The 17,495-nt window shown below is 43.8% G+C and overlaps 1 protein-coding gene across 8 annotated transcripts in view; it reads right to left on the bottom strand.

Annotated features, from left to right (window-relative positions):
* Positions 1-17,495, bottom strand: part of TDRD7 (tudor domain containing 7) — a 46,233-nt gene that overhangs the window by 16,107 nt on the left and 12,631 nt on the right. For all 8 annotated transcript variants that reach the window (XM_072922196.1, XM_030257706.4, XM_072922195.1 and 5 more), the window contains 4 exons: positions 17,206-17,347; positions 15,923-16,136; positions 10,927-11,012; positions 9,565-9,782 (listed from right to left, as the gene is read on the bottom strand). In XM_072922196.1, the coding sequence (XP_072778297.1) occupies positions 9,565-9,782; positions 10,927-11,012; positions 15,923-16,136; positions 17,206-17,347 (660 nt within the window). The remainder of the gene's footprint in view (positions 1-9,564; positions 9,783-10,926; positions 11,013-15,922; positions 16,137-17,205; positions 17,348-17,495) is intronic.

Below are 17,495 nucleotides of genomic sequence, written 5' to 3' on the forward strand. Positions count from 1 at the left end.
CTGTGCACTTAGGATGGGGCAACCCTGGATGTGTGTACAGACTGGGGACAAGAGACTGGAGAGCAGTTCCATGGAATGGGACCTGGGGGTCCCGGTCAGTGGCAAGCTGAACATGACCCAGCAGTGCCCTGGCATCCAGGAGGGCCACGTGTGTCCTGGGGTGCATCAGGCACAGCATCACAGCCAGGCAAGGGAGGGAATTGTCCCACTCTGCTCTGCACTGGGGCTGCCTCAGCTTGAGTGCTGGGGGCAGTTCTGGGCGACACAACAGAAAAAGGATATTGAGCTGTTAAGAGACCATCCAGAGGAGGACAGTGAAGGTAGAAAAGGGCCTTAGATGAAGGCCATATGAGGAGTGGCTAAGGTAATTTGGTCTGTTCAGCCTGGAGAAGAGGAAACTGAGGTGCAGTTACAACTTCCTTGAGGGAAGTGGAAGAGGAGCAGCCAGGCATTGATCTCTTCTATCTGGTGACCAGTAACAGGACCAGAGGAAATGGTCTGAAGATGCGTCAGGGGAGGTTTAGGTTGGATATCAGGAAAAATCTTTTTCAGCCACAGGGTGGTTTGAGCACTGGAACAGGCTCCCCAGGGACCAACCCTGACAGACCTCAAAAAGCACTTGGACAACACTCTTAGGCACATAGTGTGATTCTTGGGGATGTCTTGCACAGGGCTAAGAGTTGTATTTAATGATCCTTGTGGGTGCCTTATAACTCAGAATATTCTGTGATTCTGTGACCTTGCCTCTTGTTTGTGGTCCATTACAGAGCACAAAGAAGAGGAAACAGCAGGCAGAATGAATTATCAGAGCAATAGAGAGAGCGAGAAGCTGTTCTACATAGAAGAATAATATTTCTTTCCTGGGCTTGAATAACAGAAGCAGCTCTTAAAAACTGAAATCTGGAGACTCAAATAATAAAAGTTCAAATAAAAAAATACTTCCAAGATAAGTACTGACACTGCAACTGAGTGAAATGCAAAAGAGCAAATCCCCTTGTTTTGACATACACATACAGTGAGGACAAAGGCAGACATGCTCCATTATGTACTGGCAGGACAAAAGCTTTGCACATATATGCTTGACAATGTTCAAAAAAACCACTGATCAACATATATAAACTAAACAAAGTATCGACTTTCCAATGCTTAATTGTGTGTAATTGGAAACCTCCTGGAGCATCAACAGTTTCCAAGAAGGAAATAGAGAAAACACATCATTGAAATGAGAGTTTCTAGTCAGAGTAAATGTCCTTCAGTTTCAATGTTACATTCAAACTAGCATATGCAGTTATTTTCTGCTATTCTTCTGCAAGGTAAGAAAATAAAACCTGCAAAGGAAGTTAGCATTTAATGTCAGTGACAGAGTTTCAACTTATATGGCAAAGAAGTCTGGCTCCATGATTTTTGGTATCCAACAGGTTCTGAAAGACGGCTCTAAAATACAAATCAGAATTATCACTCTGATTCACTGAGAAGAATTCTTTGGAAGTGTGGTGCAAGAGTTCTTTCAGATCTGATTTAAATATGCAACATGGAAGCCAACTACTACAGCATATATACCACAGACTGTACATAGAAACATTTTAGTAACAGGCACCTTAGACAAACACTTCAGTGTGAAGGCAGCTCTCATCTGCCTGACCTTCCTCAACAATACATGAAGTTAAGCTCCTAGCAAGCTGGAGCTCAAAGCAGTGAGGAAGGTATTAATGGCCTTGATCAGCACTACCCTGCACCTACACACTGGCTGACAGCACTTCTTCTCTGTCACTGGCAGCCACCACAACTTCAGGTCCCACTGGTTTTGCCCATCCCTCTGCAGTACAGGTCTCCCCAGGCAATGCTTCAACATTAACATTCAACTTCTCTCTGTTCTTCCAAGTAGCCGGTTCTGAAAGCAATAGAGCTTAAGCTATTGAACTGCTGGAGTATGTGTCCAGAGCAACCAAACCTGGGGAAAAAAACAGACTTGGCCAGCATTCTTGAAAGGTTGAAGATCCCCACTGCACATAGTGGCCTCACTCAGTAAGGAGCTTTTCCTTACAAGGATATGGAAGCTTCTTACATCATCCAGTTACAGCTAATCCTTGGAATCCACTCCAGCTTTTACAGCTTCTAGTCTGATATGCAATTAATTATTTTGCATTGGAAGCTATGATATCTATCTTCTTACCCTAAGCAACAACAGAACACATCAAAACACTTGTTTTTAACCAAGCCTCATGTCAACTGGGAAGATAAAACAGGACTAGAGTATGTTGGCCAGAAAAGCTGTAGCATGTCCATTGTTAAAAACATGAATGGATACAGACTTGGACAGACTGTAGGTGACCTGCGTGAGCATGGAGGTTCCATGAGGTAATCAAAAGAGGTCCCTTCCAACCTCAGTGGTCCTGTTTCTGGTAGTCATTTCTGTACTTACCTGAAATGTTAGAATGCTAATCATACTAGGTATATTTTTTGTATTTTCTTTTAAACTAAAGAATCCCTATTGTCAAGATATCCTCTGTTCAGGTTCAGCTCGTGTTCAGAGCTGGGATGGTAAGCTCTACAAAGTTCAAGAGTGCCTTTAGATTACCTCCTTGCCCATCCTCTTTGCCCTCCCACTACATTACTCTGCACATCACAGTGAAGATACTTGTTCTCCAGTTTCTTGTGCTTACAAGACTTTGGCTTCTGAAAACACACAATTACAAAGGAAACCGTGATGCAATAAGACAGCTGAGTCAATCTAACAATTCCATACTGTTGAGGGTTGCCCCTGTTCCTCACATCTTTATGCCAGCACTGAGGATCAGCACACAACTTTGTCAGCAGTTCTTTTTGGTTATAATACTCTTTACCTCATAATGCATTGAACTTCTTCTACAAGGTCAGAAAAGGACAAGATTTAACACACAGGAGATGCACAGGTTGCAGGAATAAGGAAAGAAGCTGTCAATTGTAGTCTGACTTCATTTGGTGGCTCATTGTGTTATCTAACCCCTCATCACCATGACTAAGTTTCAGGTATATCGATTTACAGCCTGTTCTAGTACTGTGTTTGGACAGCAAAGTCATTCTGGATCTTCTGTCCTCAACTCGCTGATTTCTACGTGTGCTATGACACCATCAGTGAGGCTGACACCAACTGTAGTCTGTTGTGTGCTGAAGTATGTTCAGCACATCTAATTACATTTTAGGTAGAACATGTCTTACGTTCTCTGAACTCTGCTCTAAATGGCTACTGGCTCTGTGTCTAAACACCAATTTCTTCAATGAGCATGGCAAAAGAAAGTTACTGTAATTCAAGAGCTCATGTACTGGAAACAGCTTTTAGGATTTGTCTAAAACTGTGAGCTTTCATTCATTTGTACTACCAGGTGTGATAGCCTGCTCCATTTTCTCCTCCGTGTGCAAAGTACATTAGAGTTGGACTTTTTTATTCTTTCAAGTCTGTTTCTCTGTTTAGAAGGATGACTTTTGCTTCACAAAGCTTAACTGTGGTATAGAAATTCTCTCTCTGAGAGTAAAGACCTGACAAAACCAGTATTTCTCAAGCAATACAACTCTCTACTGTGGCAATCCTTCTCTTTTCTGAGCATACCTGTTTAATTCATTCTGAATGTTACAGTAAAAACTCAGCTGCCAGATGCATTAGTATGTAGTACCTATTTTGTTAAGACATAGTGTACTGCCCAGGACCAGATTCAGAAAACAACAGTCTCAGTCCTATTTCTGTCAATTTGTTCACCATTTAATCCTGGCATTCTCCCAAGCCTTCAGTTTCACTTTCTGCAAAAAGTCCCAACATGTATAAATGTAAAATATGAATCTCAAAACTATATAAAGCTAAAAAAAGTTAAAATAAACAAAACATCCTACCAGTCAATTAAGCAACATCTCATTGTTGTCTCATGCAGGTCTCATTCTTATCTAAAAAATTCTCCACTTTTCTGTAGTAATAACCTTCAACTTGTAGTGACTATTACCACAAAAAAGACCAAACCAAAACCTAAACAACAAACCAACCAAATACCCCCAAGATAGCAAACAATAATAAGCTAATTTCCTCCTTAATTCCTCCAATTTTTTTCCCAGTGATGTATTTTCAAGACTAACAGACTGTGGGACTTGTCCAACACCTTACCAGATATCCAAGAGATAAAGTGAAGAAAACTAAGCCCTCCTTTACCCTGTAAAGCCTCCTCCTCACAGTAAACAGCCAGGAAAATGGTCTCCAGTCTGAGGAGCCTTTTCACACAGCATCAGGCAATATAATCAATAAAGGTCACTACAGTGACTTAAAGTCACTAAAGCATATGCTCACATATTACATATTGTTTAGCTTTATGTTTATTGAAAAGCAGTAAGAAACCTGACTGAGAACTGATAGATTACAGACAAAAAATTGTCCTCTGACAACTAATAGTTAATCTGGTAAGTAGCAGAGCCAGTAGAGTATTTTATGGAAAGGAACATCTTTGTTCTACAACTGCTGAAAAGCATATGTATCTCTTCCAGCACAAGTGGAATTTCAAAATTCAGAATGCTAGTGTTATTTTTCTACCAGCTCCTTCAGAAAATAAGCAGAAAGACTAAGGCAGTCATTACCACAAGACAACTCCAGAATCCATTCAATATGCATACATCTCTTCATTCTGTCAATTCTGTCAATCTGCCTGTTATTCATTCTACAAAAATATTGGCTCTAGGATTGCTGCTTTCACCAAAACTTTGGGTTTTATAAACATGGAAGAACAAGGAGGTACAAGGTATGATAGGGTCTGACAGGATCCATCTGTCCTGATGGATGATGGGCTGTTTGGCTGTTAAGTGACCCACTGTGCCACTCAGACGCTCACAACTTTATGGAACAGGATGAGCTTCACCTGAGAGTACTTAAGGGACCTGGAAGAAGCACTTGCCAAGCTGCTCTCCATCATTTATCACTGGATAACCAAGGAGGCTGATGACTGGAGGTTGGCTAATGTGATGCCCACCCACAAGAAGGGCTAGAAAGAAGATGTGGAGAACTACAGGCCTGTCAGCCTGACCTTGGTCCTGGCAAAGGCTATGGAACAGAGCACCTTGAGTGTGAACATATAGCACGTGCCAGACAACCAAGGCATCAGGGCCAGACAGAACAGATTTGGGGAGAGACAGGTCTCATCTGAACAACCTGATGTCCTTTTATGACCAGGTGATTGCCCCAGAGGGTGAGGGAAAGACTGTGGATGTTGTCTACCTAGAGCTGAGCAAAGCCTATGGCACACTCCTGGAAAAGCTGGCAGCCCACAGCTTGGACAGCAGTGCTATTTGCTGGGTTAGAAACCAGCTGTACAGTCAGGCCCAGAGAGTGGAGGTGAATGGTGTCACATCCAGCTGGGGGCTGGTCACTAGTGGTGTTCCTCAGGAATTAGTATTTGGCCCAATCCTGTTTAAAATCTTTACTGGTGATCTGTATGAGATTGACTGTGCTCTCAGCATAATTCACTGATGACAGCAAACTGTGGGAATGTTGGCCTGCTGGAGGGCAGGAAGGCTCTGCAGAGGGATCTGGACAGGCTGGATCAATGGGCCAAGGGCAAAGGTGTGAGGTTCACTAAGGCCAAGTGTTGGGTCCTGCCCTTGGGTCACAACTCCATGCAGTGTTGCAGGCTGGGGTAGAATGCCTGGAAAGCTGCCCAGCAAAAAAGGGGATGCTGGTCAATAGCACCTGGTGGACAAGAAGGCCAATGGTATCCTGGCTTGTATCACCAATAGTGTGGCCAGCAGGACCAGGGCCGTGATTGTCCCTCAATATTCAACACTGGTGAGGCCACACCTCAAGCTGTGTGTCCAGTTCTGGGCCCCTCATGACAAGAAATACATTTAGATGCTGGAGCAAGTCCAGAGGAGGGTGAAGGAGCAGTGAAGGGCTGGAGCTGGAGAAGGTAAATCCTATGAGGAGTGGCTGAAAGAGCTGGGGTTGTTCAGCCTGAGGGAGAGGAGGCTCAGGGGTGACTTTATTACTCTCTGCAACTCCCTTTGAGGAGGCTGTAGCCAGGTGGGGGTCCATCTCTTCTCCCAGGCAACCAGTGACAGGACAAAAGGACACAGATGCAAGCTGCACTGGGGGTGGGGTTCAGGTTGGAGATTAAGAGGAATTTCTTCACTGAAAAGGAGATCAGGCAGTGCACAAACTCTGCCTTTCTGTCCATGGCTGTAATTAAGATTACAATGAAATTTTATGGGCCAGAAACACGGTATGAGGAGGTTACATAGAGCTGCAGAGAGCCCTGGTCTTTATAACGTTGAACAACCCATTATTATTAGCCAGCTGAAGTTGTATTTGTATCCTTATTCAACTCACTTGTTACAATTCTGACCAGCATATGCCCAAATGTTACTCCTGAGGAATCCCACCATGACTTCCTGCCTTTCTGAAAGTAAATCGTTCCATGCTTTCTCCATTTCCAGTCTTTAAACCAACTAAACTTCCATGCAAGGACATTCCCTAATGTCCTAGGACTGCCTAATTCTCTAAAAGCTTTTGTAAAAAAAAACATGGAAATTCAAGTAAAAGTTTTGAGAAAAGATCTAAGAGTTTGGGTTTCTCTTGCACTGCTATATCTGCATCACCATCACGTCATGCCTGAATTACAAAGTTCAAGCAACTGAAGAGAGCTGAGCATGTAAAAGGAGAAAAATCCCTTAAACATACATACAATTCAGTAAGGAGATTTATATTTTGACTGCAAAGGGAACCATTTTGTCATGTTGCCAGTACCAAATACAAATTTATTATTAATTTTTGGTTGTGACTTACCAAAAAAAAAAAAAAAAAAAAAAGAACTTTTTAATTTACATGCCTACATGCCTCTCACACCTCTGCTGCAATGCTCTCTCTCCCTCAAGTTCAGCTGCCTGCATCCCAAGGATTCAAGGCTGAGCTAAAACACAGTAGAACTATATAGCTTTGACTTAGAATTGTAAGAAAACAGCCAAGGTGTGAGAAAGACTTGTGACAAAAATACGCAGAAGGATAATAAATGGAACAATAGTTGCAAGAGTAAAATAGGGATCACTAGCTGCTCAAAGACACATGACAAAGTAATTAGTCAAACAGGTAAAAAATTCTGATAAAAAAAAGATGAAGGTGGGAGGGTCACTGCCAGTCACCACATTTTTCAAAGCACAAGTGCTGGAGGTGAAAGCAAACAATTCAGCAACACTGTGGATCTGCCCAGAGCTGTTGAAGCTGACACTTTTCCGGGCTGAGGTCTGTCTAGACAATAAAGCATATTTAGTGTCAGCCCCACTGCTCATGAAGGCTTGGCTACAATGTGTGACTCCTAGCCACTACTTGGTAACTTTGTACTTTTGCATTTAGCTGTGCAAAATATGTGCTACAAGTAAGATGCTCAACCAATCTGACCTAAAGAGGGGAGGTAACAGACAAATAGAGACAAAGTCAGCCTCAGTACCTCCTCCTGCCTGAACACTGAAGACTAAAAACAAGATCATCAACCTGCAACTTACAGTGATATTTGGAGACTTGAACTAACTAAATAGGAAAAATGTCCATTACCTATGGTTGTAAAAACATGGATATTACAATTTCCTAGATAAAATTCCTGTTTTCAACAGAAGTTTTAGAGATGCAAAGTTATTCAGAAGCAATACTCTCCAAAGCACAGTCCTCAAATTAAAAGCTTGGAGACACTGAAAGTGTAGCAAGTTTGTTGTCTGCTGGTTTGTAACTATGTTACACTGATCACAATGAGTACAAAAATTGTACAAAAATGTAATTCTTTAAGAAGATAATAAAAGAAACAACAGGCATGTTTTTGAGCCTGGCAGACACTCCCAGTGTAAGAAACCAACATGACACAAATAATTCAGATATCAGATATCTTTACTTTCATTGGAGAGTACAGTCTGTCTTCTGCATTTCAAAGGTTCTACAAAGATGTACATCTGCAGACAATATGTTTGAACCAGGGACTGATTATATTTAAGAGATATATAGTAGCTTTCATATAAGAAGTCCCAGTTCAAACTTCTCCATGCCTGAGCCATAATTACAATTTTGTAAGTCAATAAACTGAGGATGGGCTTCAGAAGCTCATTAATAGTTCTCTACAACAAGACTAATTGTGCCAAGATAACTTGATAGTTCTGACTGCTGTTGTACTGTGCCAGTTGTGTTACAATGTTTCCATGGATTTAATCAGTGTTTACTTATGCTTAAATGACTTTATTTGCATGCTAGAATGAAAGATATAGACCCAACAGATAACAAGCAAATGGATAATGAACACAGAACAAAGATCCTGGATGAACAGGACTGACTGGAACATTAGCTACAAAAAAGACTAAAATTTGCTGCATGAATGAAGCAATTCAAGGCATACCAGCTTGCTCTGTAGATAACACAGGAACCAATCATCAGCCATCAAAACAAATTGCTGCTGACTGCATACATTTCTAGTATCTGTAGTAAGGTGTTACATTTTCTGTATCTGTGAGAATACCAGACATTCATGCAAATAGTGTTGTTCCTGAAAATCAGCTATTCATCTCAGTTATTTTCTCTTTTTTTTTTTTTTTTTTTTTTTTTTTTTGGCATTTAATGCTTTTACATGAGAAAGACTCAATAGGACATGCAAAAAATGTACTTCAAGAAGACAAAGATTCTTATTATTTCAATACTCTTCTGTGCCCAGTTTGACAGATACAAAAGAAGTTGAAAGTTTTCATTGATATCACTGGCCTGTTAAAGCTAAACAAAGCCTTGATGCAAAGTTGCATGACAGCACAAATGACTTGTAAATGCAGAAGAAGAGACAGAAGCACAGTAGCTGAAGCCCCTCTACCCTGTGGTGATGGCAACTCATGTTAGACCTCTAAGTGGACACTCAGGCAGATACCAGTTCCTAATACGAGATGCAATGACACCCTTGTAAACAAGGGTTAACAGCCATCAGAAGGAGGGCAGAAAGGGGCTTAGCTGTAATCTCTCCCCCCAGCATTACTACTCTTCAATTTCATCTATTATTGTATCATAAACCTAACTTAAACAGCAAAATTCCTTGGCTTAAGATGTGAGAAAGACCTCTGGAAAAGTCTATAGAAAAATAAATATAGTTAGACCTCAGACTATTCACAAAGGATGTTGGTAGCTTGTAGCTTTAAGAGGAGGTAAACCCACCAACAAGGAAAAGCATAAAAAGCAACTGGGGAAAATACCCAGATCAAGAACAACAAACATGGCATGGAGATCACCTGTCATCAGTTATTAGAACTGTCAGTACTGGGGTTAGTTAAAGGTAGCAAGTCAGCAATCTCAAGCAATCTCAGCTCCAGAACACCATGAAGGCTGACCTTCCTTGTTCAAAACACAAGTCCAGCCAACAGTGATTTTCTGGGGTTTCAAAAGGAATGATTACAATTTGAGAGTGCAGTGGTGGGGTTGTGAGGGTTGTCACTGCTACAAAGCATGAAGGGAAATGCAGGTACACATAAAATAGCTTTCGGCAAATGAACACTCAGAAATCTATAGGGTACTGGCATTTTCCAAAAAAATGGCTCAATACTTACTGTGCACACATGAGGCCAGTTCTCAAGCTGATAGAGCACTTCTGTGCTAAGGTCCTCCCAGTACATTTCCTGATATATCTCAGGCATCTTTGACAGTCTGACACCGCTGCTGTACTTGCTCAGCAGCTCCTTAATGCGACTTTGAAGTTCATTGACATTGGCAGCAGAATAGCCAGGGGCAACAATATGCGTCTCTGCAGTGGATGTATTCAAGCTATCTGTTAAAAAAAATATTGCAGCCTTGAAGTAAACACAGCCCGACAAACAGAAAGACACATAATTACCTCCGTATTTAAAAACTAAACATGGGAGCTGCCAGCACAGCACCAACTCTAAAATGTGGCTCTCCTGCCCAGCATGGCTGGTTCAGTCACTTCCTATGGCAAAGAACTATGTAAATCTCATACATTAACAACCCAAAAATGAATTTTCAATCACTGTAGTTATTTTCATAAGATGTTGCTACATATTCCTTCTGAAAGTATTCTGGAAGAGGATACAGAACTGTCAGCCCCAGTGCAGCTGAGACAGTGCACTAAGGCAGTATCCCAAGAGGGGCACAAGATAATTTCTTCATGAGCATAAACACCACAAAGATATTGCACGACAACCAAGAACGTTCTTTTGTTTTCAGACAGGTGTACAAAAAAGACCAATGATTTGCCTATCATTCCAATATACGTCCTGAAGAAAAGTCTCCACCCAGGAGGCAGCTTTTCTGTGCTACAGCATCCAAGGAAGCCCTCCAGTGGAGCAAGGAAAGTGACAACTGCTCAGCTACTCTGGGCAGTTTCATACATTGTGTGTAGGAATTAGGTAGTCATTATTCCAGGGGGAGGTTCACATCCCTAGCTTACCTGCTGCCTCATCTCTATTCCTTTCCTCCCTTTGGTGGGGTATATTTGCTACCAGACCTGAAGCTTCACAAATCAGGCTGACAAGTCTCAAAGAAAGCAACTGTCATTTTGCAAGCCCATCAGCTGCATAACTACTGAGCCACACAGGCAAAAGAGTATTTGCTGGACAGATACATTAGTAATGCTGCTTACTCCTGAAAGCCAGGATTTCATCCTAATACCAAATTCTTACCCCACTGGTAAAGTTAAGCTTATTCCTCCTGTTTCCAAACTCCTCACACTGGCTTTGTGATTGGCTTTGACACTTACTGCCCAATGTTTTTCCTAGAAGACTAAGAGGCAGACAAGCATACATTTCCTCAGCACAATGAAGTAAGAGTGGAAAGGTTCACTCAAAGAACTTGATTCCTCATCCAAACCCATCTTTATTCAAAACAACTACTAAGATGGATTTAAGATGACACCCACTCTGAGTAGTCAACAAATAATTTCTTAGTGGACATACCACTTGACTCCGTGGAAGAGCTTCTGGACAGGTGAACTTGCAACTCCTTTTGAAACCATGGTGGGACAGTCAGTCTCTTCTCAGATCTAAAATTGGAAAGCAAATCACTCTTCTGTCTCTAAAGAACATTCCATTTGCTTCCAAGACTTAGACATAAAATAAAATGCATTCCACACATTCCATACACTCCTAGAAGGATTCCTGCACAAGATGAGTAGTCACGATGTCCTTGTCAGGAAGACAACATGATCAGCAGTAACAGGACAGATCAACAGGTGGTTTCTGGTTTTTACTCATTTTTCTTATTATTGTGAGAAACAAAACACAGTAAATAGACATGAGCAAAGAGAAATCATCTAGGAACACACAGACATTCAAGGTCTTTCTGTGGATGCTGTTGGATACACTGTTTAACAGACTCTTCTCTGAAGATCTTTCCCACTGAAAGTACACAAATGTCATGCTTACAGGTATTCTTCTGGGGTCCCCCAGAGAGCAGCAGTTTTTACTTGGGAATTCAGACACCAAAATGAATTCCTGACACTGAAGAGGGCACAGCGCTGTGCAGCTCACAAAGACTGGGGAAAAAAAAATCAGCTATGGAATAATTACATACACTGCAAACAAAAGGGAACAAAAGGTGGAGAAGGGAATTCAAAGACTAGGCAACATCTCCACCATAGCACAGCAGGTTGCTCTGAACCAGGCATCTCCTGACCAGAGCAGACCCTGCACATGCACTGGGTAGGCTTTGCAGAATACCTCTGCCCAGGGGCCAGTTCTGGAATTCAGAGGGAACAGTGCAGCAAGCCATAAACCTCACAGGCTGCAGAAACACCAAAGGTGATTTTCACAGCTTTACCTGCACTCTGAGAAGGTAGGACAATAGCTCAAATATGATGCTGCAGTTAGTTGCAACAGGAAGTCAAGACCAAGTAGCCCTATGTATTGTCACATTGAATTTTGATCAGAGCATATCCATGAATCAAAAATAGACCTCCCACATTCACATCTCTTCTAAGAAGCATGTTAAAAGATTTAACATTAATTAGTCTTCCCTGCTTTTATGTCCCTGTTAGATGAACCCATTGCTCCTCCATCAGCTATGGGATATCACCTGTACCAAAGACCATACTTCTGTTCTGAGTCATGTCCCACTGCACTAGCTATGAGGACAGGTACTGCCCAGCCCAGCAATTTACAAAACAGGAGCACTACAAGAACATTTACGAAACTCAGAAAGTACAAAAGCAAAGCCACCACACAAAATCAAAACTTACACTCACACCTGGCACTTGCTGGGTATCTGAAAAACCTCTTACAATACTTCACCTGATCTACAGAAAAAACTCTCTACTTTCTGGGCACAGCCCAGATACCCACACAAAGCAGCAGCAGTCTCTTCTTAGAAGGTGGTTGTGGCTGCCCATGCAGATTCTATGAGAAATCCAGGATCCCACTTCTTTGTATGTGTACCTACCAGTATGGACAACTCTAAGCTGAACAGATACACAAGATAAAAAAATCCTCTTAATGGAAGCACACTCAAAAGAGACCTCTCCTACACAGAAAGCAAAACAATCCTGTGAAATAGCTCCATGGGTAGTGAAGACTGTCACGCTACCCCACCTGACAACAGGAAGCCATAGCTATGGGTTCTAGTCCTCCATGCCATACACACTTGTATCACCTTAAGCCTCACATCAAGTGACACAAATGATGTGACTGCAGGGTAGGCCAGCTAGAACTGCAGGCAAGTTCCAGTGAGGAACAGGGCAGATATTCCCTGCTTAAACCATGCCATGTGAACACCTTGGAAAGGAACCTGGAACGAAGGATGGATGATTCCCTTCTGCTGCATGTAAAAGCTCTCGATATTAAGAGATTTTATGTAGGGTCTTCCTGTGCTTTCTGTTGTGGAAACTGTTGATGCTGTCAACATGGTGCTGACATCGGCTTTGAGCCCAGCCATCACTAGTTTTGAGTGCTGCAATCAGGTAAGTATCATGTGAAGTGCTGCTTGCTCACACAGATCATGATGGTCGTACACCTCCAACAGTGAGATGGGATATGGCCAGATACTGCCAGGGCTAATAAGCTTCCCTCCAGTTTGCAGGTATGGACAACTCACCTACTTGCAAGGTCTCATGTTCCTCAGCTGCTAGAAGCGTGCTCCCAGCAAGAGGCCTCCTAGCCACACCTGCAGCCTAGCCCTTCACAAATGCTTGACCAGCTATGGAGGCTTGCCAAGTCCCCATGTGTAGCTCCAGCTGAGCAGCTAGTCACATCTCACTGCCACAGATCACTGCCTCACAATGAAGAGGAACAATGCTCTTCCCTGCCAATTGCCTTACCTTGGTAAGGCCCATGCTACTCCAATTTGCTCTTTGGCCCTTGGACAGTGCTATCTAAGCAGCAAGGCCAGGTGGTGGCCAGCAGCAAATGGCTCCTGCTGCTTCAAGCAAGGGGTCACCAAGCACCTGAACTTGCTCTCATCCATGCTGCTGCCTTCCAGCCTCAAGGATCTCTGCAGCTAGCTTACCAGCAAGGTCTCTCCCTGCTTCTGAGGGCCCACAGCAACATAGTCAGGATAACCTCAGATTGCTTCTATAAAGACAAGCTTCATACCCTGCAACAGCATCTGCAAGAAAGCCTCGGACAATTACCTTCAGCATTTCTCTGTTGTCGTGTGAGTATGACAGAATTGGGAAGACAAACAGCCTGTTCCCTTTCCACCAAATGCTACACAGCGGCAAGCCCCTGAAACTGTGATCATAAAAATCTCTGCAAAGAATATCACAAAGCGTGACAAAGGTCAGACATAGACTTTGGCAGTCACAAGAGAACCACAATTTCTAGCCTCACTGAGGAGCTTCACCACATGATACTGGGTGGAGCACCAATACCTGTCAGCACCCAAAGTCTGTCACTGGCAGGACATTGTGGCAAGGCAAGGAACATGATTGTGCCATAGCAGTACAGATGATCAACAGAGAAGGAGAAAACAGAGATGTGCAATCATGATTGTCCTTTCCTACCATGTGGGTAGATGGAGGGGCAGGGTGGGTTACAGAATGGCAAAAACTGCACACAAATAACAGCTCACTCCAAACTGGGAAATGAGGCAGAGACAGAGTGTCACCCTCAGGACTTGTCTCAGTCAGCCTGAGCTGTCAAGGCTCAGTCACTCTCATAGGCAAGTGCTGACACCCCTGGTGGAATAGAGCCCTCAAGCCTGTGCCAGATAACTACGAGGCTGCTGTCAGCCCGGGATTTTTGGGTATGCTGTTTGTAACTCCACTCACTGCATACTGTTTTTTTAAGTCAGAACCTCCTGGCTCAAAGAAGCTTTCCCTCTTGCAACAACAAAGTACAAGCAACAACAATGGTTCAGGAAGTACAAAACGTCCCCAGCAGCAAGGACACATGGATCTTGCCAGCCCTGCTTCAAACTGGCTAAGTTGAAATAAATTAGTCCAGTCACATACAACCTTGTATTCACATGGAATATGAATCGCATCTCCCTGAACTCTCTCTTCACTATGTACCCAAGCTAACAGGATAGCATTTGGACTCTAAAAAAGCACAAGATGTCTCCTCCTCCAGAAATAACATGGGCCAAAGCAGACTTTGCTTGTAGGTTGTCCTATAGTGCAGGGCAGAAATAGACAACAGGAAGAAAGGCAGAACACTTACCTAAAAGGAGGAGAGACTGCCAGAGATGAACAAAGATAACACAAGATGTAGCAGACTCCATTAGGAATAGCCAGAAAAGGGGTGACATCTACCTAATTTTATTTCACACGTTACAAATCTTTAACTGCTATAAAATATTTCCTGTATTTTCCTTACAGTAACTAACTTGGAGAAAACTCTAAGTGCTCTTTTTGCTTTGCCTGAGGCAAAGTGCCTCTGCCTTCTGGAGAAGTGCCACTTAAAAATACGTACTCATCTGCACACACAGAAAAGGGAAAGACCAAGCACAGCTCCTACATTTCTGAGTCACAGCAGGATGGCTTGGTCCTTCTCTCCTCTGCACAAAAGACTCTGAATGGTGCATAGAACTCATGCAGGTGAGTGGGGCAGGATGTGGCTGCTTTCTGTGGATCTTCCAGAAAGAGCAGGCACCTCAGCAGGATTAAGCTGTTGTGCTGCTCTGGGCCACTTGACAGCTACGCCATCGTGGAAGCGGCACACCACTGCCGTTTCCATTCAACGCCAGGCTGACTTCCAACCCATCCTGGGCTGCAGTCCTCCCCCTGCAGAGGATTACCGCCACAATCACAGCTCCGGTGGACTTAGCACAGCCACAATGAGCAACAGCAAACACTTTCTCAGCACTGTCAGCTGACAGCCCAGAGCAGCCGAAAACAACACAGAAAGAAATGATGGGGCAGCAGCTGACTAAGCCACCCGGATTAGAGAAGCTCAAATGGGGCTGAAAAGCAGCATAGCAGCATGTACCACTAACCCAGCAGAGCTGCAGCTCCAGCCCCCATCTCAGTTCACCCAAACACAGTCAGCTGGCTCCTGGCTCCGAGCACGCCGAGAAGGGGCACAAACACCGATGCTGCAACACAGAAGTCAGGCAAGAGGGAAAGGGCAGCCACCTGCAGATAACCATCACCCTCAACACACACATCACCTGCCCCTGCACACAAATCTGCTTCTCATGCTTTCTCTCACACTGGCCACAACAGCTCCCTCCTAGGCCTAGGCAACAGCTCCACACTCCCTTGCTGTGACACTTAGGCCACATTTCTCCCCAGAAAACATTGGAACAGGCAAGAGCACAGGCTATCTATGGCAGTACCAAGAAAGGCAAAACATCATCTCTCTCCTTCCTGGATATCATTCCACATTCAGACTTCACTTGCTGCAAGCGTAGGGGCCTGGATTCTCACTGGATCCTAAAAGGGACTGTTTGCATGGCAGCTTCCAAGGGTCCATCACGCTTAATTTCCCCTCACTTGTGCACACACACACACACACTGACCTGTTGACCACAGTGACATGTCTCTGCATGGGGATTTCTTTAGGTGATCCACTCCCAGCAGCTGAAGGTAAGGCAGATCGGGCACTCTCCACAACAGGTTTCACACCTCCACATGCCACTTCTCTGCCTCGGGACAGGCGAGGAACAGGCCTCTTACCACCTCCTTCTGTCATGTTCAAAGACTGGGGCTGCCGCAGAGTTCCTTTAGGTTTTCCTAAAGAGTTTGCAGATGCAGCCATGAGTAGCATTCTTCTCCACCCAGTCTACCTCCACCTCCCCAGGCACCTCCTGTACTGTCATCCAAAGGGTTTCTTTGCTACTCGGGCTTGTGGGTACCTGAACTCCCACCACACAGCAGAGTGACCAAGTTCCACCCACAGAGGAACACACCAACATTCAGGCCACACTGGAATAAACAAGCTCTTGGTCACCTTGCTGTTTACATGTTGGATCAATTTTGGAGGTTTCAATCACTTCCAAGGGGATTGATATGCAAGACAGTGAATCAACCTGCCTTTGTAATCCCCGCCACTTAACTGGGATATAAGCCACTAGTTCAGCTTCCCAATTGGCATCCTTGTAGAAAAGCAAGAAGCAGCAAACACTTCATTACAGACAACAGGGGAATACACACAAACTATGAAACCCACTGTTGTTCCAAGCTGCCAATCAGCAGCAAACGGGCCCTGCCTGGACTTAATCCTGGGCCGAATTCCACAGTCAGTCACAAAACAGAGCAGCAGTGAGGAAAACCTGACCGACATTTTAGGAAAACACTGCTACAGAAGCTTGTGCAAGAGGTAAGAGGTAAAAAAGAGGTGAAAATGGGCATCAGAACTTTTGTGGCACTGGCATCAACAACAGGAGTCTCTGAAACAGCCACAGATGATGCTACGAGGACTCTTTCTCACTGTGAGGGAATGGTTCAATCCTCCCACTCCACAACAGGCCAAGGCCAGCCTTAAAGAACATGCAGGCTCATTGCCACATTTCTTGCCTGCATCTCACAAAAGCAGGAGCACATGAAAGTCAAGCCAAGCATCCCACAAGGACTTTGTTTTCCAAGATCATTCATACCTTACATACACACTTGAAAAGGGCTTCCTCTCTGTCATGGCTTTCAGATATAAGCACCCTTGTCAAGAACACTCATCCTCCCAAGGACTCTCCACTTGGACACTGGAACTTCTGGCCATAGGTGACACACCCTCAGAGCCAAGACTTTTGCTGCAGTAGCTGCACAGTTATTTCATAAAGGCCCTCTAGAGCTGCCTATGGCTTACCTGATAAACTGACCGGAGATGTGTTCTTCAGCCTCATCTGACAATTCACCTGCCGGACTGTTTTCTTCTTGGAACTCCTCTGTCTAGCCACCAGTTGAGCAATTTGTACAGTTTCACTGCAACAAACACCATGGCAAATGACCTTGTAGGAGCAGGAAGGGGACAGAGAAAAAGCAGTCAGTGAGATCCATGCTCATCCACAGCCCCCAAAATCACTTGTATCCTTTTCCAAGCCTGTAACTGTTGAATCATGCAGGCCAACAGGCAGTTCAGGAAAGGCTTCAGCAGTA

Source organism: Taeniopygia guttata, chromosome Z, assembly GCF_048771995.1.
Source record: "Taeniopygia guttata chromosome Z, bTaeGut7.mat, whole genome shotgun sequence".
In the NCBI taxonomy this organism is placed as follows: Eukaryota; Metazoa; Chordata; class Aves; order Passeriformes; family Estrildidae; genus Taeniopygia; species Taeniopygia guttata.